Source organism: Perissodus microlepis, chromosome 22 (genome assembly GCF_051167445.1).
Source record: "Perissodus microlepis isolate ML-2025 ecotype Zambia chromosome 22, ASM5116744v1, whole genome shotgun sequence".
Lineage (NCBI taxonomy): Eukaryota > Metazoa > Chordata > Actinopteri > Cichliformes > Cichlidae > Perissodus > Perissodus microlepis.
In genome coordinates, this window is record NC_140481.1 from 17,819,710 (window position 1) to 17,845,256 (window position 25,547).

At 42.8% G+C, this 25,547-nt stretch overlaps 1 protein-coding gene across 2 annotated transcripts; it reads right to left on the reverse strand.

The window, feature by feature from the left end:
• Positions 1-2,058: 2,058 nt before the first annotated feature.
• Positions 2,059-25,494, reverse strand: zbtb10 (zinc finger and BTB domain containing 10). Of its 2 annotated transcripts, XM_084919347.1 has the most exons (5): positions 24,553-25,494; positions 15,818-16,847; positions 9,777-9,842; positions 7,151-7,326; positions 2,059-5,377 (listed from the first exon to the last, which is right to left on the reverse strand). In XM_084919347.1, the coding sequence occupies exons 1-5, from the start codon at positions 25,219-25,221 to the stop codon at positions 5,096-5,098; spliced, it is 2,223 nt and encodes a 740-aa protein (XP_084775473.1). In that variant the 5' UTR covers positions 25,222-25,494; the 3' UTR covers positions 2,059-5,095. The 2 variants fall into 2 exon arrangements, with proteins under 2 accessions (XP_084775473.1, XP_084775474.1); XM_084919348.1 differs by lacking the exon at positions 9,777-9,842.
• Positions 25,495-25,547: the final 53 nt, after the last annotated feature.

Genomic DNA, 25,547 nt, shown 5'->3' on the forward strand with positions numbered 1-25,547 from the left:
AAACTTAAACTTCATGCTAAACCGGGTCCTACCAGCAGGTGGCAGCACTTCAACTTCAAAGGTCAGAACATTGCAAGATAAAACCATCTGTGTGTCCAGAGGACTTCTGGGCCATGCTATCAGGCACTAAAATGAAATAACACATGTTTTACTGATGATGGATTCTTCCAGGTATCAGCTGACACCACTGTTTCCTGTCTTTACAGAAGACATTATTATATTGGGAGGAAAATGTGACAGAAATAAGCACACAGTAAACTGCTGACCGAACATGGCCTGAAGCTGTGCAGGGATCAGTAAATCTCTGAAAATATCATGTGTTCACCAGAAAGGAGTTACCCTGACTGCCGGCTGTCTGTCAGCTGTTGTTATCCCTTAACCATAGGTGTGTCACTCCTGCTCAACCTGCTGGTGTTCAACAGTTAGTGGAAACTCATAGTTTCAACTGCTGAAGCATGCTATCTGAAACACTGACAAACCCGGCACAGCACAAACAAGGAAGGTCTTCCCCAGTCCCGGGCGTATTTTCCTCCCGTGTATGATCCCTCTATGATCATAACAATACTAATATCACCACAGGTGGTGCACAGTGTCCATTAAACAGTTTCTATCAGCCGTGACAATGCGCTTGGTTTCGTTTGCTCGCCTTGTGACTCTGTGTGGGTGTCATTGTGACACACGTGTTCCTGGTGACACCTGCTGTGGGAACTACTACAGAGGCGGCTCTACCTGTCTCTGGATAGCTTTTGTTAACATGATGGCATCTCATCTGTGAAAAATACAGAGATAAACCTTGACGTGAAAGCTGGGTGTGGCTGACCCACAGCACTGGAGGTCATTGGCTCCTCCACTAAAGGCCACGGCCTGGTTCCATGTCGTTCTTGTTGTTTATTTATTTTTTATTCTTTTAATGCGCTTGTTATTTCCCAAATAAGTTATGTCATCATCTTATGTTTAAAAATACATTCACTGGCCACTTCGTTAGTTACATCTATTCAACTCCTCATGAACACAGATATTTAATCAGCCAATCAAATGACAGCAACTCAATGCATTTAAGCATGGAGCGTCAATCTGGCGTGGTCACCATGCCAGATGGGCTGGTCTGAGTATTTTAGAAACTGCTCATCTGTGGGGACTTTCCCACACAATTATCTCTGAAGTTTACAGAGAATAGTCTGAAAAAGAGAAAATATCCAGCGAGCAGCATGTCTCTGGGTGAAAGTGCCCTGTTGAAGCCAGATTGCTGTGAGTTGATAGGAAGGCAACAGTAATCCAAATAAGCACTTATCACAACCAGAAAATCATCTCTGAATGCACAACATGAGAAACCTTGAAGAAGACGGGCTACAGCTGCAGAAGACCAACGGTCACCTGACAGGAGTGTACCACTCCTGTCAGGTGAGAACAGAAAACTGAGGCTACAGTTTGACAACAGAAGACTTTAAAAACCTTCTCAGATGAGTTCCGATTTTTACTGAGACATGTGGATGGCAGGGTCAGAATTTGGAGTAAAAAATGTTTCCAGCACCTTGTTGAATCTGTGCCACAAAAACTGAAGCACAACTGTTGTACCTAATGAAGTAGTGAGTGCACGTTTGCTAGTGTAGCTGATACCGTTCATCTTGTGAGTCAGTCTGTGTGTGCACGATTATGCCACAGTGTGGTTCTGGAGAGCAGGATCTACCACAGAGGCTGTGCAGCTTGCTCTGGTAGATGTTTCTCTGGACAGATTTTGTAAACACAATATTGTCACAACTGTACAAGATAATTAATTTAGAGGTAGTCATTAACATGAAAATTAAGCTTAAATTTGAGCGTGGGTGTAAGTCTGAGAACTCCAATGTATCCCACTGCAAGACGGTCCATCACTTCATAAAAACTAAGGTAAAGCAATCAGAAAGTGATTTGGTTGGGCATGTTTCTCTTTGTTGTTCAGCGCTCTGGGTTTTGAATAGATGGAGCTCGGTTTATTTCTCCGAATAGAAAAGGGATTTGGGAGGCCATCATCAGAAAACCGTAGGGGGCCGCTGCAGGAAAGAGAAGCACACAAAGAGGTTAAAGCAATATCAAAGTTTTATTCTTAAAATGTAGTATAGAGAGGAACAGTAGTACAATTCAGACAGAAAAAAGGAGAATGTAGTTCCATCTTTGAAAACCCTTGATAAAAACGTAAAAAGAGTAACCTGAATCTGCTTTGTGTTCGGAGGGCACTGAGGCGGCGGCCCGAGTTTTGCATCACTGTTAAAGTTCGAGAGAAATTGAAAAATACAACCTTTTGCAACAGCGTAAAAAAATACAGCTGGGGAAAAAAAACCTCTGCTTTACATCTGTAGTGTTTTTGCTCCGGTTTTTTTTTTTCTTTTTTTTTCTCGTGTTTTTTTGGTGTGTGTTTTTTTTTTTTTAATGTCCATATAACAAATACAGCATAAAATCTAAAATGATACATAGTTTTGAGTTTCATTCATTACAGTAAAATCAGTAGGATGGTAAATAGTATCAAAAGAACAAACAAGACAACAGGATGGTGTCATGAACAAGCACACGGCGTGAACAGAGCGCGCGACAGAAAGCGGAAGGTTAAAGTTCACGGAAATAAATCGCCACAGCAGGTTTGTAGCCGACTGTTAATGTTCCATTAAGTAAATCCACTAGTTAAATAATATATTCTTCATATATATATATATTTATCTCATATATTCTCAACATATATATATATATATATATATATATATATGTATATATATATATATAGATAGATCCGTAATATATCCCCTCCCACAGTGATTTGAAGGTAAAAGTGACACGAAGAGTATGAATATCTCTAAAATATATCATCTTCCACTGAGTGTGAAGGGAAGTTACACATCTTCTGTATCATCAGCACTTCAGTACTATACTGTATATTCGACTGCATACGAACAGATACTGCTGTTCCAAGGTTTTAACCCGCAAACAATCCGTGTTTCTTTAGAAAGTATGTGCTTAAAGAAATAATAACAAAAAAGGGAGAAAGCAAAAACATCTGTGGAAAGGAGAAAAATTTAAATATGTTTCTAGGGTAAAGTGAATGATTCTGTAGCATTAAAAACATTTTTTTTAAAAAAAATCTCAACAATTAACAGACACGAGCAAGGATTTTTTTTCTTCTACACTAAGCAAGTATTCACCTGGCTTTTCTCATACATTATATTTCATCAATAATTACAAACAACAATTTTGGTTGGACAAATAGAAATTAACAGTCTTGATTGCATTTTGGAGTCAATATATATATAATATTAAATAACAAAAAAACCCTAATAATAATAATAATAAAAAAAAGTCGCACATTGGAAGAAAACAGTTCCATTCAGACCCGCTTTTGGGGAGAAAAACAAAAAAACCCCAAAACAAAACACAGAAACATAAAAAGAAAATTATTTAATGAACGCAAAAGTAAGTGCATGTCTATGAGGCGCCATAGAGCTTCACTTTTTGTGGAACAAAGTGTTTTCTACCTGGCAGACCTTAACAAAAAAAAAGACATCAAATTAAACGATGACATTTCTCTATCATATGAAAAAAATGGAGTTCTTTTACACTTAAGAACATCACACACGATGATTTCTACACGCCTCCCCGACCCCCCCACCCTCACAACCAACGTTCAAGTGATTCAAAATATATAGATATATACTGTATTTACTTTATACCTCAGTACCAAATATAAACAAACGGGTATGGATGTCCACTTAGGTCCTCAAAATGTCAATTGCAAGTACTGCCGGTAGTTCTACAAAAACGTTGTACGTGTATGTGTGGATGTGTGTGTGCGCGTGTGCATTAAATAAATTTTTTTTTAAAAATAAGCTTAAAAACAATGGCAAAGCATACCTGATAGTCGCTGTAGCACAACAGTGTTTCTATAGTTTAAGCTGATTACATATGCATAACTGAGTCAGTTTAAGCTTTATGATTATAAACATCATATATAGCCTGTAGGTCCAGTATTCTGCAACAAGCATTACAGCACCAAACGTTTCGTCATTTGGCAAAATTCAAGCTTTAAGTGAAATTCAAATGCTTTTGTATTATAATAATAATAATAATAATAATAATAAAGTGTTACTGTGACGCCGTGATTTGTGTAAAGCTAGCAATAACATTTCCCCTTGTACTTTCTTTTTGTTTTTTTTAAATCATCTTCCCCCACCCTGCCCGCTTAACAACAAACCTAACATCGTCTTTCTCTCACTCTCATCTTTTTTTTCTCTTTTTTTGTTTAAATTCAGTAGTTTGTTTCCTGCTTAATCTTGGTGTGCGGTCTGTTTGGCACAATATCACAGCCCTCTTAAATTAATCATAAATATGGCTGTAATACATTAGAGTCGCAAAACAGATTTTTTGGTTCCAAGATTTTGTGCAGGGAAGGAAAAAAAAACAAACATAAAACACAGAAAAGAATAATATTTAGCGCATCTAAGAAAAGGAAAAAATCTACAGAGCAAGGTAAAATCTTCCTGTGGACAGTAATGCTCTTCTGTGTACTTCTACAACGCACGCTCAGACGGAGCAGAGAGCGACGGCTTACTACGGCTCTGCTCGCAGACAAGGAAAGAAACAATAGAACAAAACAAATTATAGAATCTGATAAGACCATAAAGACCTCTCTTCATAAATTAAATAATTAACATTTCTTTGTTTAGATGATTGGCCTAACTCAACTCAAAAACTACTTCACCCTACCCGACTCCTGCCCGCCCGTCCCGAAAACAAAAAACAAAACAGGAAATAAAATACATCACCAAAGACCTGATTCATCACGTTATTCGTCATTAAATCGTTCTCTTGTGGGCACTGGGCCCAGAGTTGGACACATTTGAGCAATAATAAAATCTGTACATCTTGGAGTTCCCGCAAAGCTTTTTTTCTTTAAAAAAAAAAAAAAAAAATCAAACTCTTTGTCATATACTCGCACAATTAAGTAACCTCAAGGTTTGATAGCACTTTGGAGTTGATTGTTTACCAGCTAGATTTCTGTATACATATATATTAAACATCAACTGTTATTCATTTTTGTTTCTCAAGCTTGTTAAAAATGTATTTATTTTTTTTAGTCCTCTTCCGGGGCAGCACCAGCGTTGCCCTCGCCCCAATTTGATTGGTCGTTCTCAGCAGGTTCCTCGCCCTCCACTTCTTCCCCTTCCTCCCCGTCAAAGTCTTCGTCCCGAGGAAACTCGATGCCCTCCAGGCCCTCCTGAGTGGCCTGGTGCGAGTCGGCGCAGTCTGCACAAACGCCATAGCGCCGCGAGCCGTGGCGGATACCGACGCTTGCTGCAAGCATGAAGATCTTCTTGCATACCATGCACTTGTATTTTTTGTCCTTCTTGTGAACCTAGAAGGGAGACAGGGTCAATGACATGGAGTAATTCCAGTTAGTTGTTGTGTAAACGATGCGTTCACTGGTAAATCTAATGTGGACTTATGCTACTTTTCTTTAGTTTTAGTTACAATACAAGTATATTAAACATGAGCAAAGTTAACGTTCTCCTTGAGATCACCGTTGTTGCTAGGAGATAACCAAGGTTTCCCATAGGTCACAAGAGCAACATTCGCCTTCAAAGTAAAAGTTGTGGCTTACCACAAAAGTTTCAAAACTTTTACTTTGAAGGTGAATGGTCTCCGTTTCTGGTTTGAGCTGCACTTTTCATGACTCGGTGTCTTTGATGGAGACTAGGCAACTGCAGGAATCTGCCAGCTTGCTGCTAGCTGGACTAAAGCTAGCGCAAGGAGGTTTTCGGTGCAGTGGCATACATCTCAAGCAACCACTTGCCAACTGGTTGAGGAAACATTTTTCTCGGCCAGGAGGGCACTGACCCATCTTTAGGCCTTTGGGACTGGTGCCTTAGTGGCTCATTACACTTGCCACATTGGTCATGTTGTTCAGTGACACCACTACAGCTCTGCGCTGTTTGTAAAATCCTCCACATCAGCGCTGGTAGAGGAGAAAAAAAAAAAGTGTCAAAACTGGAAGTAAAGCACCGGCCACATCAAAAACACTGAGGTTGTGAAAATGAGGTGAGACGTGCACGCCCGGTGCCTCTAAACTGAGTTTCGGCCACTAATGTTCAATCACTTTTGCTGGACGTGACGACACAACAATGAGGATAATGGGCACTTTGAATGGAGAAAAGCTAAAACAGCTGAGGATCTGCACCCAGGCCAAGTTAAAAAGACTGATTATTTCTGAATTATGTGTCATGCAAAGCTCTTCTATTGGAAGCTATGAATAAAATATGGAGCTGAACCATCCACGTTAAGGAAAGTAATATTCGGGTAATCTCGGAGCTGATGGGAGGCTTCAGACTAATCTAGGTTAGACATTTATATGTTTCCAGTTTCTATGCTACGCTAAGCAGAAGTAAGCAGTAGCTCAAAATCTACTGTGATTAATTGGATGTTAGCAGAATCAATATTCCCATCGGACTTGAAGCAAGAAAGCAAACAGAAGTACATCCTTCAATGTCAAAGTGTTTGTCTCAGCCAGTGGTTCTCAAACAGTACCCCTGATGAAGGAAAAACAGACCAACACGTTTGGTGATTGTGCCATACTAGCCTTTATTTTACCAGTATTGAACTTGGATCCTTTTTTGTTGTTGTTAATGATTGATAAAACCGGGGTGTGGGGTTTGGGCATTTATTTTCCAGCTACTAGGAGTGGCTCACCAGAAAAACTGCTTTTACCACTAGTGGAACACAGAAACAATTCCCCTTCTTTTTTCACTACATGGAACTGGGATAATCTTTCTCAACTGACTAAGGAGTAAAGTAATTATGCTCCATCTTTAACGGGACGATGCCAGGACAATGATTAACTTGGCCTCCTTATCTTTAGATGCAGGAAATGAGGAACGATCCCACAATTCCATTTGTTTCGCATCACTTTGTGTTGGACCTTACAGTCCTCCCACCATTACAAAGTAAGATATGCAGCCAAAACTTTCTACTTCTGCACTCACTCCCTTTGAGCAAAAGCTACCAGACACAAAACACAAGGTGGAGGTGCACTGATGTGAGGGGGCGGCCAAAACGCTGTGGTGTTTGCCAGAAATTGGAGGGCGCATGTCACGTGGTAGCGTGAGAGGATCCAGTGCATATGCAAACTCACCAGGGAATGTCTCTTTACATGCTCACGGCGGGTGAACAGCTTGCCGCAGATGTCGCAGCTGAAAGAGCGCACACCTGAGTGGATGATCAGATGCCTCTTGAGTGTGCGACGGTGCTTGGCGATGTAGTTACAGTGGGGGCACTTGAGCTTATTGAGGGCTAGGTGTGAGGACTCGCCTGCGTAGAGAGAAAAAACAGAAAACATGCAGATGCACAGGAAGGTCAGCAGGAGACAACATTTTGCTCAAGGAAAAGAAAGTTGCTTTAAACCAATAATGGTGAGATGGAGCAAGACAATTATCGTAAAAGCTGCATTTCCACCGAATGATGACAGAGGGGTGTGCCAGCAACCAACATCCTGTTTATCAAATCACTGAGTTAAAATGCATTACAAACCACAAACTGTAATGCAGACATAATTTAGGCAAAGCTACGCACACTGCTAACTGTGGCAGATTCGCAATCCCTCTCTGTAGCTGCTGACTGGTCTGCAGGTTAACTTTATGACAGAGGTCACACTATGGCGATGATACAAAGATCTATGTTAGGCATGAATGTAAAGCAGCACCATGGATCTATGGATCTACTGCTTGGCTCATGCAGTTCAGTCGGGGGAGTGGGTGGTGGGGTTTATACAATTACCAGAGCACTGCAATTGAAACGAGGAGGCAAGTGTTAGCGGGCTACTAAATTAATGAGTCTCTTTATTAAATAATAAACTGAATAACAGTATGGTAAGGATAGCTACACGCTAATAACGCTCGTTAGGAGCATTAAGGCAATCTGAATAATCCATAGACACTGATCTGCCTAATGATACAGAACACACGATTAGCAAGCTAGATAAATAAAGCCTGGCTATTTTATCACTCAAGGACAAAGTCTATGTATCAGCATGTTTATTTATTTCTTTATTATTTTTATTTCAGTGTGTAAATCAATAATAACGCAGATGTCCTTGCACCCTCATTTTCTTCATTAACCCTGTGGGTATGTTTACAAGCCAGCGAGGACAGCTGGGTTTGCAAATAAATTGACGATGTATTGATTTTGAAAAGGCTCCAAACGGGCTGTCTCCGCTGAGAGTGGGGTAATAGGGCTGATCCTTTTGTTTGAGCCAAGGAGCGCACAACAGAGGAGTCGTCAAGGCAGGTTGCTAAGGGGAGGAGGGGACGATGGTTGATGAGAAGCAGGTCACCTGTGTATTCACTCGGCCTGCGTGTGTTAAACACAGCACAGAAGCACCTCGGGGAAGTGCAACACGCTGTGAATTTAAGCTGCACAGATTTTGTGTAAATTCACAAACTGCCCTAAAAGTGTACATTTAAATAAATGCATTTTAAATGCAGTGATTTTTTTTCTTTTAAGTGAAAGGTCACATTCAGTAAGGTTACATTAAAAAAAACAATCCCTATCACACCTTTCCAGCTGATGCCACCTGACTAACCGGCCTCTAAATCATTAATCATCTATTTAAAAAAAAACAAAACAATCAAAGCAGAATCAAAACAGAAGATCCGTCTCACCTTTGGGAGCAATGGGAAAGAATCTAATTTAGAGTGTGCTGTGGATTCAAGTCAATAACACACAGCTCCTATATGGATTCTGGACTCAGATCTAAACTCAGTTTAGAGTCAGACGAAGTTGAAGGGATGAAATGTCGGCTTCAAAATGGCTTGACAATCTTTTTCAGTTTAAAGGGAACATTTATGAAAATGCAAAAAAGTAGTGTATACCCACTGACCTACCATTTCACACCCGCTGTATGAACTATATATACACACACACTATACACCCTGTCATTTATGACTGTAAGCAGTACTCTCCCCTCCTACATGTATGTGACGATGTCAAGTTATTTTGCATGTGTTCTGAGACTAACCGTTCTGTCGACTATTCTGGTTCTCAAGAATATACTGAAATCAATTACAGCTTGTTGTACCGTTGACTGTTCAGTACTGTTGAGCCGGAGCACTGGCCATTTTCATATCCTTTATAAATAGACTGAAAGTAACACATAACCTTGTCTAAATTTGTCTTCCATCTCACGCCTTGTTGAACACTACCTTTTAAAAAATAAAATAAAATTGTGCTCTCTGTGTCATTGTTAGACATATACCGTTAAAAAAAAAGAAAAAAAAGAAGAAGCTTTGTTTATAGCTTTAATTTAGCAGCTTTATAGATATTAACCCAAAGGACCAAATTAAACACCAAACGTTGTTGCTCATTTTTACAGAGAAAGAAGCTACATGAGACAGTCTTGTTTTCCATATGTCAGTCTAATTTGCTTAAACTTGCCCCAGGCTTTCCACGTACTGTGGAAACTAAAGTCCCGATTCGGTAGAGGAACTTTTACCCCTTGGAAAGTGCCTGGACATCAGCTGATTTGAAATTCCAGGAACTTTTGGTGGAAAAGCACCTCACAGAGATCACAGGTCAGCTGCACCTTCTAAAACCAGTTGAACAGGAGTTCCTAAATGAACCAGGTTGTTTGTCTTCTCACTTGTTAAAAGGGAAACATGTTAAATAGACTTCCCACACTCATTTGAAATAATGGGCATTGCACAAGAGTCACTAAATTTGCCTAAGCTGGTAATTTAGCAGTAGTCTAGAGTGTGGCATCTTACCATTCTCCCAGGACTCCCCTTGTTGTAAGTCTTGCATGATGCTATACTGGATCTGATTGGCCAGCTCTGGGAAAGGGGGAAGGGACAAGAGAAGGGAAAAAGACAGATGAGAGGTGGTTGAGAGCCTGGAGGGTGGGGTGGGGAGTGGGGGCGACGCACACCTCACAATGTCTTGTGTACACAGCTAACCACCCCCACATGAAACAATGGAAGTTTCAGTGAACAACATAGGCAAACACAAAGACACAGGCCCCTACTGTATGTAAAGCAGTGTGTTTTCCACCAACCAGTGCAACAAGTTAAGGAGGCTCCAGCAGGAAGGGGGTTAACTGGAGGATGACAGAGTCGAGCCCTCACACGGCTCATCTTACACTCAGCTTTTGTAAGCACTAGTGTGAGCACCTGTGTGTGTGTGTGTGTGTGTGTACGTGCACGTCCGGTTCGTAAAGCATCAGCGCTTAGAGCCCATTAAAGACACACCCCTTTGTGTGTGTATGTGTGTGTGTGTGAGTGTGTCTCCATTCTCCCTGGGTCAATATTTGGAATAGTGAGGACAGCCCCAGTGCATTAGAGTGGATTAGGGAGAGAAGGGACTGCCCCTGGCGGCTTTGCACCTCGCAGGGATTGGGGGTAGGGTGAGCAGTGGTGGGTTGTTTCTATGTGTGGGTGTGTATGGGTGTGCTACAACAGAGACCAGTGTGCATGCAAATACATTTCACCTGCTCTTTGTGCCTTTGCAGCACCCACCCTTTAAACAATCCAACAGTCTTGTTTGGCCAAAGAATTTACTGGCCATGAGTAATGGCTGTGGGCTTGGTGTAGGAAGAACAGGCAGCACCAGCAGAGTAACATAACCTTGAAACACTCTTCACTTTCAATTGCTCTTATCCTATTCAACACCAACCTTCCTTCAAACATCAGCCGTCTTTACAACTGAACCACTGCCAAAAATTAATTGCTGCTTTTCTGAGCTTTCACAGCTCATAATTAAATATTTGAATAGTTTGGGACGTTACCTTGAATGCTAAAAAACTGACATATTTCACCAGTCAGCCCAATTTAAAGGCCAGACTAATTATGAAAAACCGGGAAATAATTAACAGTTGTTTGCAGCAACGAATAATCTAGCACAACAAGAAGAAGACGGATAAAAAGTTACAGTTTTTATTATCCCTTTCAAAAACTGTAACAAAAAAAGGCCTCCATTTGTGCTAAAATGTTTCCATCCTTGGAGCGCGACTACACAGATCAAACTGAAGCAAAATGAAAGCCAAGAGCGTGACATCACTGTGGGAAACTGGGACAGCTAGTATTGCTCGATGACTATTCACTCAAAGAGAAATATGCAAGGCAGCTAGTGCGAGAGAGCTGTGTAGTTTAAGCCAGCAGAAGAGTTTTTGTGGTGTGTACTTGTACCAATGACAGAAATGGATCATTCTAGTATTTTCTATCCAAGTATATGTAGATTTAGAAGATCATGTGACACACAAATCAAGACTGAATTACAACAATTGAGCACTGTATGCAGTACATGGCTAATCAAGGCTAGACTGTGGGAAATGCCGTCACCAGCCGACCGCTCTGACAAGAAACTTTTTGTCCATAAATGGCGCTGGACAATCGAGGTGAAAAATTGTAATGGTACGGATCTTTCAATCAGACAACAGTGTATCTAAACCAGTGCAGAATATCTACCATTGTGGCTGCTGCCTGTGTCTAAAATAACTCACTAGAACCACAGTTTGCAAAATGCTGGCTCCAGAGATCTGATGAATTTTTCAGCACATTAGTAATAAATTTATAAAAATAAAAAAATAAAAAGGACTTGAGGAAGCCAAATCTACTTAAATAGAATGAGGACAAAGGTTAGTTATCTTCTGCAGTGGAGAAGTACACTCAGGGTTTTTTTTTTAGCATCGTCACCTCCCCAGAGACAGAGGAAAACTCACCAGCTTTGTACCATTTATTAACCACTTTTAAAAATTACACAGTAGTACAAGCTATTTTTTTGCCCATTAAACAGTCAGAAATAACAGGGATATGGAGGTTTCGGTCAAATAATGTGTAACACACACTTGTCTTTATGGCTCCCAGAGGTCAGTCTACAGTCGTTTTACCATTAGTACCTACCAGTGTTGGGTAAGTTACTTTAAATTAGTAACTTAGTTACATTACTAGTTACTTCTATCAAAAGTAACTCAATTACTTCAAGTTACTTGTTACTTTCAAAGTGACTAGTTACTAGGGAAAGTAACTTTGGTTTTACTCAGAATTCTCTTGTTAATGTGTTGCTTCCGTAACTGGATACCCAGCCAGACTGACAGTCTTCTAGCTTGCTTATGTGCATATTTCCACGAGAGAAATCCCACGCCTGGACCGTCTTTGACCGCCGCCATGATTCTAGCCTACGTCACAGCGTCATGTGCGCTTTTTACATCCAACACGAAAACTGCAGTTGTGGTGCTTTCGATTGTACTCAGAACTCAGAAATTCTGCCTTCCGAATAGGAAGATGTAGGTAACACCAGACTGCAGATGAGCTGCATACAGGGCTGGACTGGGACAAAAAAATCGGCCCGGGCCTTTTGACTAGAGACCGGCCCACCATTATAGGAAAAATCATAAAGCCTTTGAATGAAAACAAATGCTGTTGTGACAGTGATGTACACTGTTTTGATGGTATATATGCATCAATCTATCAATCGTTTGTTGTAAGATTCAGATAATTATTTTTTTAAAAGCGAGACATTTTAAATGAGAATAAGAAAGAAAAGTATTTCTTTGTGCCCCCCCTCTCCCTGTTAATGTCCTACCTGCCCCCTGGCAACACTTTGCTAGACCCGCCCCTGCACAGTTACCAGCTGTCAGCTACCTAAAAAAGGATCCTGGTGTTATTTGGCTCTCAGAAACAGTTCATAACTTCCCTTCAACTCATCCATGTCACCTAAAAGGTAAACCTGTTTCTCCATCACCTGTTCAGCTCTGATGATTCAGTAAGGACATCTCCTGGTTTCATCTTCATGTTTCCCTCTCACCACATATCCAAACTGATATCATGACCAGCAGCGTTTACAGCTGTGGTTCCAGCAAACATCAGCTGATACTAGAAAGTAATATTAAATAAATTCTAACAACAGCTGATCAAGCCTAAACGTGCTGCTGTTGTTTAGTGCAACATCCAGTGGTTTCCTCTTTCTGGCGCAAAGTGAGCGATAAACAAACGAGAGAGAAAAGCCGATCAGCTGATCATTGATCAGTTTCATGATTGAAGTAGCAACAGGAGAGGGACGGAGAGAGAATGAGAGAAGAAGAGACAGCTTTGTGTCTTTTTCATTGGAGCTGAATTATGGGACAAACTACATTCCTTTTCACCTCAATACGAAACGCGTAATATTTTCTCTGAATATGAGACTATTCCGTTTTTTTACAGGATGGTTGGCAACTTTAATAATTAACCTTATGAATAAAATAAAAGTTCAACATCAGAAACATCATAGCACCCACCCAGCTGTATAGAAACTCCGTCATGCTAGCTAGTATGCCGTACGAAAAAGTCAGCATAACGAAAATAAACTCCACCTAAACTTGGTTCATATCTGACCCGGATAGACTGCAGGTCATAACTTCTTACCTGAAGTTCAGTTCACCTGACACCAGCGGCCGCCTCGGGCCGCCTCGCCCTTTCCCTCATCCACCTGCTGGCCTCCACCACTTGCTAATGTTACTGAATCTGTGGAAGCTCCGCGATAGCCACCACACGAAGTAACAAATAACGACCCTATCTAAATCCCAGTAACGATTAACGCGTTCCTGATTTTGGCACAATAACTAGTTACCGTGCTCATTACCACAATAATAACGTAGTTACAGTAACGCGTTACTTAAAAACGCGTTAGTCCCTACACTGGTACCTACTCAGATCAGCTTGACGGGACTCGAGGCAGTACGACTCGTTTTTCACCACAATTAAGTACCACCTAATGTGCGTGGGGTCGTTATAGCAATGCGGCTGAACATCCTGTGACGTCATTTGTATGTGACACAAACACCACAACAAAGGTGGACGTTGAGATGACATATTTAGACTTGTTCAAAACAGCTGATGAGATCAGGATTCTTTGCCAAAACTTTTGTAGTTTCAACCTCAGCTCTAATCTTCAGAAGAAGAAAAAACCCTCAGCAACTTAACTTAGTCTGCACTCTGTAGCACTACTCCAAAATGGGAACTAACACTAATACACACACAAAACAAAAACCCCCCGCTTAGAATGCACTCCACTGACAATGGGAACCAGAGAAATGCCACAAACGGTACAATTTAACTTCAAATGAATGCTGTATCACATGTTTAGCGCACAACTGGGCTACATTTCTTATGACCTAAAAAGAGGTGAAGCGCCCTCCTCTCCCACATCAAACAGCAGCAGCATAATGTGCTGCACATTTTAGCCTTAAATTCTCTGGACACCACCACTTGCAGATATTTCACAAAAGGTCGGCCATTAGTTACAGACGTTCAAGGTTCTTGACTGTAGTAGTTAAAGGATTAAAGCGTCTGGATGAGGAGGTGGTTATATTTTGGTGAGCCGATCATTATTTACATTGAAAACGCAGCACATACTGCTCGACTAAAAATCTGGTAGTTGAGGTAAATGTACTGTTGGACAGAAAATATAATTTAGGGGTAAATAGCTGCCTTAAAACCTTTTTCATGTGATTGATATCTTACACAAAGCCATAAACATCTCTTTATTTGGAAAAAAAGCTGTATATACCAAACAGAGACATGGAGTGCACATGTTAAAAACTAACAGCTTTAAGTGAACTCTCTCTAGGCCAACACCCAGCATCGCTACACGTACATTTTAAAAGAGGCCTTGGAGGCACTAAGAGCATTCAAGTGCATTTAGGGAGGTCTGCGGGAAGAAATGCTTCCCCTGCTTTCTTCATTATCCCGCATCATGGAGGGCTTCTGTCTCTCTCACACCACACGTACATAAAATGTAGTTCTCTACTTCTTCTACACACAGTCTTCACATCCTCTTCCCCCTGTCCATACCACTCCACTTAATATGTGATATCATTATGGTTAGATGGAGAGCCATGCTTAATGGCAACAAGAGATGGAGAAGGCTGGATCTAAGAAGAGATTACTAAGAGTGCTACAACGTATGCGGACTGGATAGGGTGGATGAAGGAACAGATCGTTTAAGACTGAGAGTACAAATGTAACCAGTGTTGAACAGAAGAGAAAAAGACTGAAAGGACAGAAGATTTCAAGAAATGGAATACATGAAAGTCTCTTACAGAAACAAAAACAACCTCAGCGTTAGAAGGACAGACCTGGCAACATTAACATGTCTAGATCTCTCATCTCTTAACTTTTATGAGCCCAACGGTCTGGAGTATTTGGTGAAGACCGAGTCCAGGATTGGCTTAATTATTGACCATTCATGGCAGGTTAGATGCTTGAAAAGCACAGATTGGACTGCTTTGGGTTCAATCTGTGCTTTTATTGGGTTAGCAAGTAGGAAAAGTTTGTTACTTGATGATAAAGCCAACTGAATGTTGCTTTTGAACCACTCATGTTTCAGGGCTCTACTCCGTAATCTTCACTATATTTTTTAAAACCTTTTTGCCCGACAAATGTGCAGCTACAGACTCCTTTCAAGGTTGGAATTACTTCTAAAGCACAGTGCGTTATTCTGCATTTGCACAAAAAAAGGGTTCGTTTACATTATTCACTTTAAATACAAGGTTTTAATGTGTCATGTGACTACCAAGAGTGCGAGGATGCTTTACAGCGGAGGACAAGAGCTCGGTCTGAGGCTCCACTGTGTGTTGTAGGAGTTTCTGACAGAAGGAGTTTGTCAGGCATGATGGGGGGAGGGGTAAAGGAAGAATATAAACACTTACACAAGAAACAAAATTTCTTATGCTAATTACTACTTAGCATTAGCTATAAAGGACAATCCACATATTCTCACATCTCATAGCAAGACTGTTGTAAAGTTGAAAAGGCGTGTTAAATGTGTGTCTTACCAGCATTTTCGGAGAGCGAGGAGAAGTCCTCTCTGGGGTAGGAGGCTGAAGGCTGGATGAACATCCCCTCATCAAATCCCTCTTCAGGCTCTGGTGGGAAATTGTAGACAAACCGCCGTGTTGTAGCTTGTTTTTTCCTCCGTCCACTTCCAGCTGCAGCATCTGGTGCCTCTCGCTTTATTGCTGCGGGTGATGCGGCCGTGCCGCCTGTGGCTGGCTCGTTCCAGACGAAGACCCGCGTCTGGCCACTCGTCGCCCGCATTTCATTGGTCTCTGCTGAATCAGATGAGTTGTCGTGGTGGGTCCAGCTACCAGAGGCTCCGGGGGTTACCAGGGCACAGCCCTCACCCCCGACCACTGTCACCTCTATATCACTCGTCTCCTCTTTCACGCGGCCATTTTCGTCATCTTCTTCCATTGCCTCCTTCCCTTGATTGCTGCTGGCCTTGATTGATAGCTTTGACAGGATGCTTGTCGCCCAGAAGTTACTTGGCTTACGGTCTAGCCCCCTTTGTCCCTCTTTGGCCACCATCTGCCTCTTGTTGTAGTCCACCACCACGGAATCGGGAGCTTCTTGCTTGATGCTGATGTTCAGAGCATCCTTTATAAAAGCCCTACAAGAATGTACAACCTCTGTCATCTGGAGGTAACTAGCAACTGACATCACCTCAATGGCATTTTGGCTTGTGAGCAGCAGATTCCCAGAGTAGAGAAAGTCGAGGATGACCGAGAAGCCCTGCACAGCAGCAACATCTAGGTGTGTGACTGTGGTCTGGTCCTGGGTCTCGCTCTTGGTCAGACAGTAGAGGGTTTTGAAGTAGCGGCTGCCTGCGACCAGGATATTTTTGTGCGCGCGGAACACCTGGCCCGAGACGACAATGTTGACATCACAGAGGATGCCACTTTTGCGTTGCTTGTCCAGCTCTTGTAGAAGTTGGTAACAGTAGGAGTTCTCGTTGGGCTTGTTGCGGTAGTCTTCCTCTGTGCAGTTAGTGGAGGGGCTGGTGTTGTCCGAGGGCCTCAGTGTCTCCTTTTAGGCAAGAAGGAAGAAGAAAAAAAAAGTATTGTAAAAAAACTGTGTGTGCCCACACAAGTAATTTGCAAGCGCAAGCATAAATGCAATCGTACACAAATGTTTTCCCTTCCTGTAAGTCCTGTCTTTACAAAAAACAAATACACCCACTGGGTTCCCAACGACACTGTTGCACCTGTCCTGGGGGTGAAACAGGTTTGACAGGCTGCTGTTAACGGGGAGGTGGGAATGACGGAAGGCAAGGTCCAGTACTTTAAGGCTAGGTAACACACTAATGTCAATGTGTTTTCTAAACCAAATTCCACAGCTGCAAATGTAAACATAAAATACAACCACATATTAATAAACACGAGAAATGACTGGATTCAACCACCACAAACAAAAGTAACACATCTTATTCCATGTACCAATAGAATGCCTGCAAAAACCTGAACATGATGCCATATTTGAGCACGATGGCATGTTTGTTCAGCTAAAGCAAGCGTTACAAAAACTTAACACGTTTCTGAGGTAAGCATTAGTGACCAATCAGGCAAGGGTCAAGTCAAATATCTGACTGATTCAACTCCTGCCAGAAGTTGTGTTCCAAGTAAGCGGCAAACTCAAGGACTGAATGAAAGTGCAAATAGAGAATACAGTTCCTAGAATGGCCACTTAAGACTGGCTCAGTGAGAGAGACACACGTTAAATGCCTGTATTAAAATGTTGACATGTATTGAATGAATTTTCTTTTTAAGAACTTGAATAATTGCATATTGATAAGGCTTAAAACCATGGTTATAGTCGCCATGACACCCAGGTGTTAACACTACACCTCCTGAAGTCCCCCTCCTTAGGGTACGTCCACACTAGCCCTGATAGATTTGAAAACGGCGTTTTCATCTGAAAACGCTCCGCGTCCACACCAGCGTTTTCAGAGTTGCTCGTCCACATTGAAACGGCCCAAAACGCTTACGTTCCAGTCCTGCGCATGCGCAAAAGCCAGTGAGAATTAAAGAATTTGAAGAAAAGCTATCTGGAGCAATCAAAACAACCGCTGTATAATGCACTCCGCTATCTTTGTTTATTTGGTCACATGACTGCATCACATGACTAAAATGCGTCATCGTTTTAGAAAGTCTGCGTTTTCGTGTGTCCACACTGCGACGGCACAGCTGCGTTTTGAAATGTATGCGTTTTCGAGAGCGTTTTCAAAATGCTGCGTTTTTCCTTGAGGAAAGCGCCGTCTTAGTGTGGACAGGAGGTCAAAACGGAGAGAAAACTGGACGTAGCCTCAGTCTTTGCTCCTTTTGGAGATTCTCAATGCAGTCATTTCAAGAATTAACATGACTTACTTAACAAGTCTGTGTCTCAGTTTTGGTAAGTAAGATTCTGCCCTTCTGTTGGAGGATATGTGTCTCTGCAATGTACCTACACAATCTTTGAAATCAGCTTGCTAACTGTAGCATTAGCTGATAACTTATCAGTCCACCCTTTCACCTAAACACGGTCACTCCCGGCCTCGGAAAAAAAAAAGATGGCGATGGCTATAAAAGAAAAAAAGTAGAGCCTTCAAAATGCAGAATCTACAAACTGATGGGTGAGATCACTGCTGCTACATTCGTCTTTTAGATACAGATCGTGGTTTCAAACAGGAAAGAAAACAAACATATAACATTAACACTACACACAGAATGAAACAAATGGACTTTCAGTGACCCCTATATACACTCGCATGGATAAGAATAATTCTGGATTAAGACCTCTATCCCTTTTTGAAAATGCAATCTGCAATGACACTCAATGTCTTGAGTTTGTTTTATTTTTTTCTCCCCCTTTATTAAAACATGTTTTCTTTCCATTTATATTCTTTAGTTAGCTTCTACTACAGATTCGCAGGATTCAACGTTTTGCACATATTCCGTTTCTAAACAGCTAAATTGTGTCACTTGATGAACAGGAAATAGGCCATAAATAGACCAGGAGGCCTGAGAAGTATCCAAAACAAGCATGGGAGGGGTACAGGCAAAGGCATCAAACCCCACTCACCTGGAAAGAGTTGAAGGGCAAAGAGCCAGACTAACACAGAGCAGGAGAAAGAGGTGTGTATAGAGATGTGCATGCATATGCTTAATGCAAACATCACATAACACACAGTCTGGGGTGAAGTGAATGCATATATACTCACAGACAAAATTCAATGCCCCCCCCCCCAAAAAAAGTATATAATATATATATATGTACAAAATCATAAACCCAGAACATGTATGTCAGTTTTTCCACATGATGTACACAAGCAGGGCATACATCTCTGCCTCATTTTAGAATTGCAGAGCAGATGTCCTAATCCAGAATAATTCACATTGCTCAAGCCCTGCATTTTTGCCCCCACCCATCACCATCTCGCCGGCGCGCGTGCACATCCACACACAAACACACACGCTGCCTACACGTACAGCTGGGGTTTCAGCTCGAGTAATTCAGATTAAATCCATTTCTCTGAGGTCCCCACCCAGCCCCCACCCACCACCCCTACTCGCTCCACACTGCAGCTCTTGTCCAGGGCAGCCTGGTCACAGTATAGGGGGGCTTATCATCCTCTGCCACAGCTGGAGGGAGAGAGAGATGGGATGGAATAAAACGAAAGGCAGAATGAGGGAGAGATAGGAGGGGTTGACTTTGCAGACCACATAAATAAATGGAGGATGCACAGAGAGCACATTAGGAGACAAGAAAGCTGCACTGCACAATCCTGGAGGGGAAAAAAACAAAAACGTAGAAACAGAGCTGACAGAAATATATGAAAAGAAGCTGAGAATTTGCTGATAACACACTCCAAGAAAATGAATAAAAGGCAGAGCTTGAGAGAGCAGTGAGAGACAGGGCGGAGGAGAAAATGTCGAGCAGAGGGGGACAGAAAGCGAGCGTGATAGAGAAGGAGTTGGGTCACCCCATTTTAGCCTTCACAATAGCTCGTGTTCTCCCCGAGGCTTATTGTCCACTCACTGTGGGCCTTTGTGAAAAGGCTCGGCACTCACTCTCTTATTACACAGCAGCTCCCACTTGCAAGCATAGAAAGGAGCCATGGTGCATGTGGGTGAGGCTAAGAGGATGAGGAGAGAGGGAGAGAAATTATTCCATGATATACACATCAAAGCCTGTGGAGGGGCACGGTTATCATGTTGAGTACTATGGGTGGGGTGGGGGGGTGGGGGTTAATATAGCGTTGTGGTGACAGGCAGGAGAGCGATCGCAACAAGGGGAGTCGGATATGCTTTCAACTTAGGTTGTCAAGACTCATGCTTGTTTGTTTTTGCCCAGAGTTTTCAATTTTCCACCTAACAGCATGAAATAAAATAACCTTAATGACAACTTCAGGGCTCAACAGACTCAAAAAATAAATAAATAAAAACAAATACATCTCAAATACCACAAATAAACCAACACCCACAAACTTGCAGACTGCTTATCATTTGCAGCAACTAACCATCCTGCTCCCAAACACCCTGACTCCTCTCAGCTTTTATCCGGGCTAAGTTGCTCCATACTGGCTTCATGAGCAGCATCATTCTTTCTCCAGATGTGCCGTGTGTGAGATGGGAGCTTAAGAGAACCAGCAGATCAACCCTGCACAGCAGATGCTGGAGGCAAAACCAGCTTGAGCCAAAAGAGAATGTGGGGACAATATCAGCCTCCCCTAGTCATGACGTGGCTGGGTTTTTATTTGAGCCAGAGATGCCAGGGGTGGAAGAATAAAAGGCAGAAAGAGAGCACAGCATCCAAGAGGGTGCTTTGATCTAGGTCAAACATGAATGCTTCAAAATCTTACAGTGAAAAGCCAATAACTGCTGATTTACAGGTGGATTAAACAAACCAAGATGGTCATAAACCTGAGCCTTGATGCTCTGACTGCTTGTAGAAAAGAATACTTCAACAAACTCAACCACAAACCCAAACAAACCACAACGCCCCCAAGGCCAGCAGATCCATGGCAAACACTCAGACACACCTCCAACAGATCATGTCATACAACAAGGTCCCCTTGAAACATAATAACCCACTGGAGCCAGTTTTTGTTTACCTTTTATGCACACATGTTTGCCTCCGTCCCCTCACTTATACCCCACCACCCTCCATCTATCCAGTCCCATGACCAGCCCAACCCCGAGGCCATCTCCACCAGTCTTTCACTAACTCCCTCCATCTAGTGTATCCTTCACTCAGCCCCCCCTTTCCTCACCCAACCCATCTGTCCCCAGATGCTAGAACAATACTGCAGTGTGCATTTGGCCCAAGGTGTGGGAGGGCTGCACTAAGCGAGTCCCTGCCTCCCAACAATGCTAAGGAGCCGGGGGTGTCACTGACAGACTCAACGAGAAGAATTCTCCCTCCGGCTCCTCCCCACCCATTCCCCTGACCTGCGTCCCCCAATAAACACCCCCCTCCCCCGTATCCACCCCGGTCTATCTGCTAGGCACCAGGCTGGCAATAGGCTGGACCCCTTATCCCTTGTGGGAACACTCAATCACAACGAATATGGTGTTTGTCTAGGGCTGCTCGACTACAACAAGAATTAAAATATGAATTTTTCAGGCCAATATTAATGTCATCATTTCTCAGAGACTTTGGGAAAAAAGCATTTCCTTCAGCTTTAATTGCAATTCAACAGAAATTAAACAAATAATGAAAAGAGAAAGAAATACGACCCGAACTAAACGCGTCCCAGCCTGCAGGAAGGGAAAGTGGGCTTTTAGGGAGCAACAAAACTAAAAGAAAGTGTGTGGGGTTGAAACACAAGAACAAGAGAGACACTGTCAAATAATCATTTTATCTCCGCTCTTTATCTTATTTCAATAATCGTTAGAAGCCAAAATTATAACTGAAATTAAAGTTTGATTAATGATGCGGCCCTATGTTTGTCTCTACTAAAATGACAGGATGAAAATTACATATAAAAAGAAGCCTAAACATATCTTAATTTCCCTTTTGGAGAATTAAGTGTAGTGATATTATCTTACACCCTCATTTAGACCAACACAGTAGTGTTTGTTTGGCCATCAAATCAAATGGGTCAACATACATCATCTGACCTGACTACAGCCGTATCCTGAGCTGGTTCAGGCACATATCGCTGGTCTCTGGTGAACAGGCGAGATGGGGATTAAATTTGTCATTTATACTCAACAACAACAAAAAAACAAACAACAAAAACAAGGAAGTAAATGAGTGGTAAGAGAGAATGGCTGTCAAAAACTTGGTGTGACAAATGACAATTACACATCTCTCTGTGTCATCATGTTAAGAGGAATACCAGCCACATAGTCTCTGCACACAACCATGACAAGGAACTTTCTCTATCACTCTGTAACATCTAGAGTGGGTTTAACACACCCTCAGCCGCCCTCCTTTAAATACGTATTAAAAGAAGTGTATGGACTGCCCATTTTTCACCATAAAAAATAAAACTTTTCTGAGAATTTAATTTAATTAAAATGGTCGTACATATGTGACTTCATATCTAATCTCAGAAAACCTCGTCTCCTTTTGCCTACGTTTACCCTTTTTTCCCCCCTCTAGTGAGCATGGGGAACAATCTGACCATAAGACAGCATCTAGAGAATTAAGGACAACGGCCCCCTTCTCCAAGGATACCCACATTTAACACAGCTGCCCTGGTGTGCTACAGATAATTGAATTAGGTTTAACAAATGCAGCAGAGGCCTGACTAACATCAGGAATGGGTGAATAGAACAAGACGTTGCCTCATAACACCGTAGTTCCCCTTTAATGTACTGCTTCATAATGCTGTCTCGCTTACACTGCTGCCTATTATTTCAGCAGTACTGTGTTTGCTGTTTTGTTTACTTTAAAAAGGCAGTCCAAGTTGAGGAAGCATAAAAACAAAAGATAAATACTTCAGAAAAAAAAGAAAGAAGGCTTAAAGCTTTAATTCAATCTTTATCTACTCAGCTATAACCATTTATGAGGAAATGGCCTGAAAAACCTCTCAAGACAGCGTCTGGGGTCCTTGTTGCTAGGGAAAAGCCTCACCAAGCCCCTAATCCACTCCTAGTGCTCTCCTTACCAATTAGAGATGTGTACAAGTTAGTGGATCACTTTAAGTCATTCTGATTAGTGATTGCGTGCACAAAGGAAGGAACTAAATGTAGTAGTACAATCCTCTTCACTCACAAATCACAGACAAATAGCACCCCGCTCTTAATTCTCATGACAGCCCAAGCCATTCTCTGAATATGAGGTAGGATGTGGCAATTTAAAAAGGAACTGAGCTCCCCCCCCGCCCCCCTACTGTAGGACTAATGGGAAAAATGTCCTTTGACACCGAACTGTACAGACAAATCTGCCCTCCCTGTTTTTATGAGGTCACTAAAAGAGTATTGTAGAAGTGTTGCTTAAACTGCAATAAAAATTGACGAAGCAATAAAAACATCTCATGGACATCAATAAAGGCAGTTCACATGTAATAAGACGTGAGTGTTTTGAATTAAAAAAAAAAAAAGGCATTCAAGAAACTGATACGGATACCCAATTATACCTACATCGAGCTTTAGCTAACTACACACTCTTTACGTGCCTATTAAATAAAGTGGAGTCATTTCCTGTAAGTATGACCCGTGGTTTCGGTCGTCTGCAAACAGGATAAGCCTTTAATCATAAGATATGCCCCAAAGTTATAGCCAGAGCCCAATAATCCAGAAATATGGATGACAGGCTCAGGTGATGCTGTGTCATCCTATTACTGACATCTATTTTCACTCTTCCAAACCTTTTCAAACGCTGCCTCTGGGCAAGGAAGATGTCACGCTCAGGGCAACCTGATTTACTCTCCCATCCTTGTCCAGCACTGCAAGTGACACCATCTATGGATTTTGGGGGGTCATTCTCGCACAATGCCTCTAATTTAGCTCCCTAAAGGGAGGCGGAGGTGGAGGAGCAAGAAATGCGCCAGAGGTCACCCGGGACAGAGAGGCAGCAGAGCTGCATGAGAGGCGGGGGGTTGGGTAAGGGGTGCGGTTCCCCGAAGGCTGCCAGGGTCGAGCCCTTGCCATTGTGCGACCTCTAGCAAGCTAGCGATCAAGACTGCTGCTGGTGAAAGGGCTAGCTGCGATGTACAGTGAACATCTAAAAGTGCTCCACAACACCTTCACTGTCCGATATGTATCCCTTCATTTTCGGCAGTTATCGGTGATTAGCAGTTAATTGTGACATGCAATTAGTCACTTGACAACAAACAGCCTCCGGAGCGATATTAGCTAGCAGGTGTCAAACTGGAGCAGGTCTTTAACTTGCCCAGTGAGTGGGCACACAACAGTAACTTGCATAGTACAATATATTTTGAAGTGATTTTGTTTTTCCACTCTGTCACCCCTTAGCTTCGGTACAGGGGCTTTCCAATACGGCCACTGGTCACCTACCTCCGGCTAAACAGTAAAGCCGCGGGCGGCTGTGAAGCTAGGCTAGACATTAGCTGTGGTCGTTAGCGCACACCGATGCTAACTATTTAGCCGGGAGAAGGGATTGTGAAGCTTAGGTAAAAGCTCATTTTCCTCCCAGGCTGCGCTTTACAATTTGAAGTAACTTCTATTACGTGTGACAGAAAAGGGAAACGGGTAATGACATTAAGGTATGCCGACGGTGTGACAGGTATTTCACGTTACGTAGTTAACTAAACGAAAACGTCGTGGAGTTGGGCTAACGTTACCTGTTTGGTGGGATCGTTTCTCCCGTGCTCAGAAGACAGGTGATGTCTCAGCAGCAAGGCCCGCTTGTAGTTGCGACTGCCTTTGACGAGCTCGTCGCTGTTTTTAGTGGCAATGTTGTGACACCAGGAGCACGACATGAGTCCAGTCTCCTGGCAAAATTTGAGCCATGGAAATTCTTGCAACCACGAAGCGTGGAAAAGCGAGTGTTTCTGAAGCAGCGTCTGCGGTCTCATCTCTACCCCAGATTTCCTGGATCCCGTCTCGCCTCCCCTGGCAGTCTCCTGGCCGTCAGCGCTGTTGTTGTGACCGTTCCCCGCAACCCAGTTTTTCCCGTCCCCGGACCCGTCCTCCGCTTCCACCGAGTCGACACGATCGTCGCCCTCCCCAGCTGCCCGACTGCCCCCTTCCGGGTCCTCTTCTTCCTCCGCCTCGGGTTCCGTGCTATCGCTGACAGATCCAGCGCCCTCCACTCTCTTCTGCGATGGTCCTTTCGCCCCCAGATCCCTGTCCTCCTCTTGATCCGGCCTGTTCCCGTTAAAATGTCGATCTTGACAGGCCGGGGCCTCCCAGCTGTTACAGTTCCCCCCACCGATACCGCTGGAACCCGTTACCCCAGCTAATCCACCTCCTCGGAAAGCCAGCGACCTGCGGTTTCTCTCACCGGACATTTTTTTTCTTAATATATGTTAGAATCTTCACTTTCTCAACAGTATCCCCCCTCCTCCGATTAAAATGCTGTGTTTATAACCGATGTGTTTTCCGAAAGAGATGGACCGTCGTCGTTTCTGCGCTCCGCTCGGCCCTCCCGGTGAGAGTATGTAGGTTATGCGGAAATAAATAAAGGTTTTAAACGCATAATGAATTTCAGGGTTCTCGCTGCGTCCGCGCAGGCCCCGCAGAGGTCGAATGGCAACGACTTTCCTCCCCACAATGCACCTCGACCAGAGGGGGCGGGGGGGAGGGGACGTGTTGGTGGTGGTGGTGGTGGCTTTTT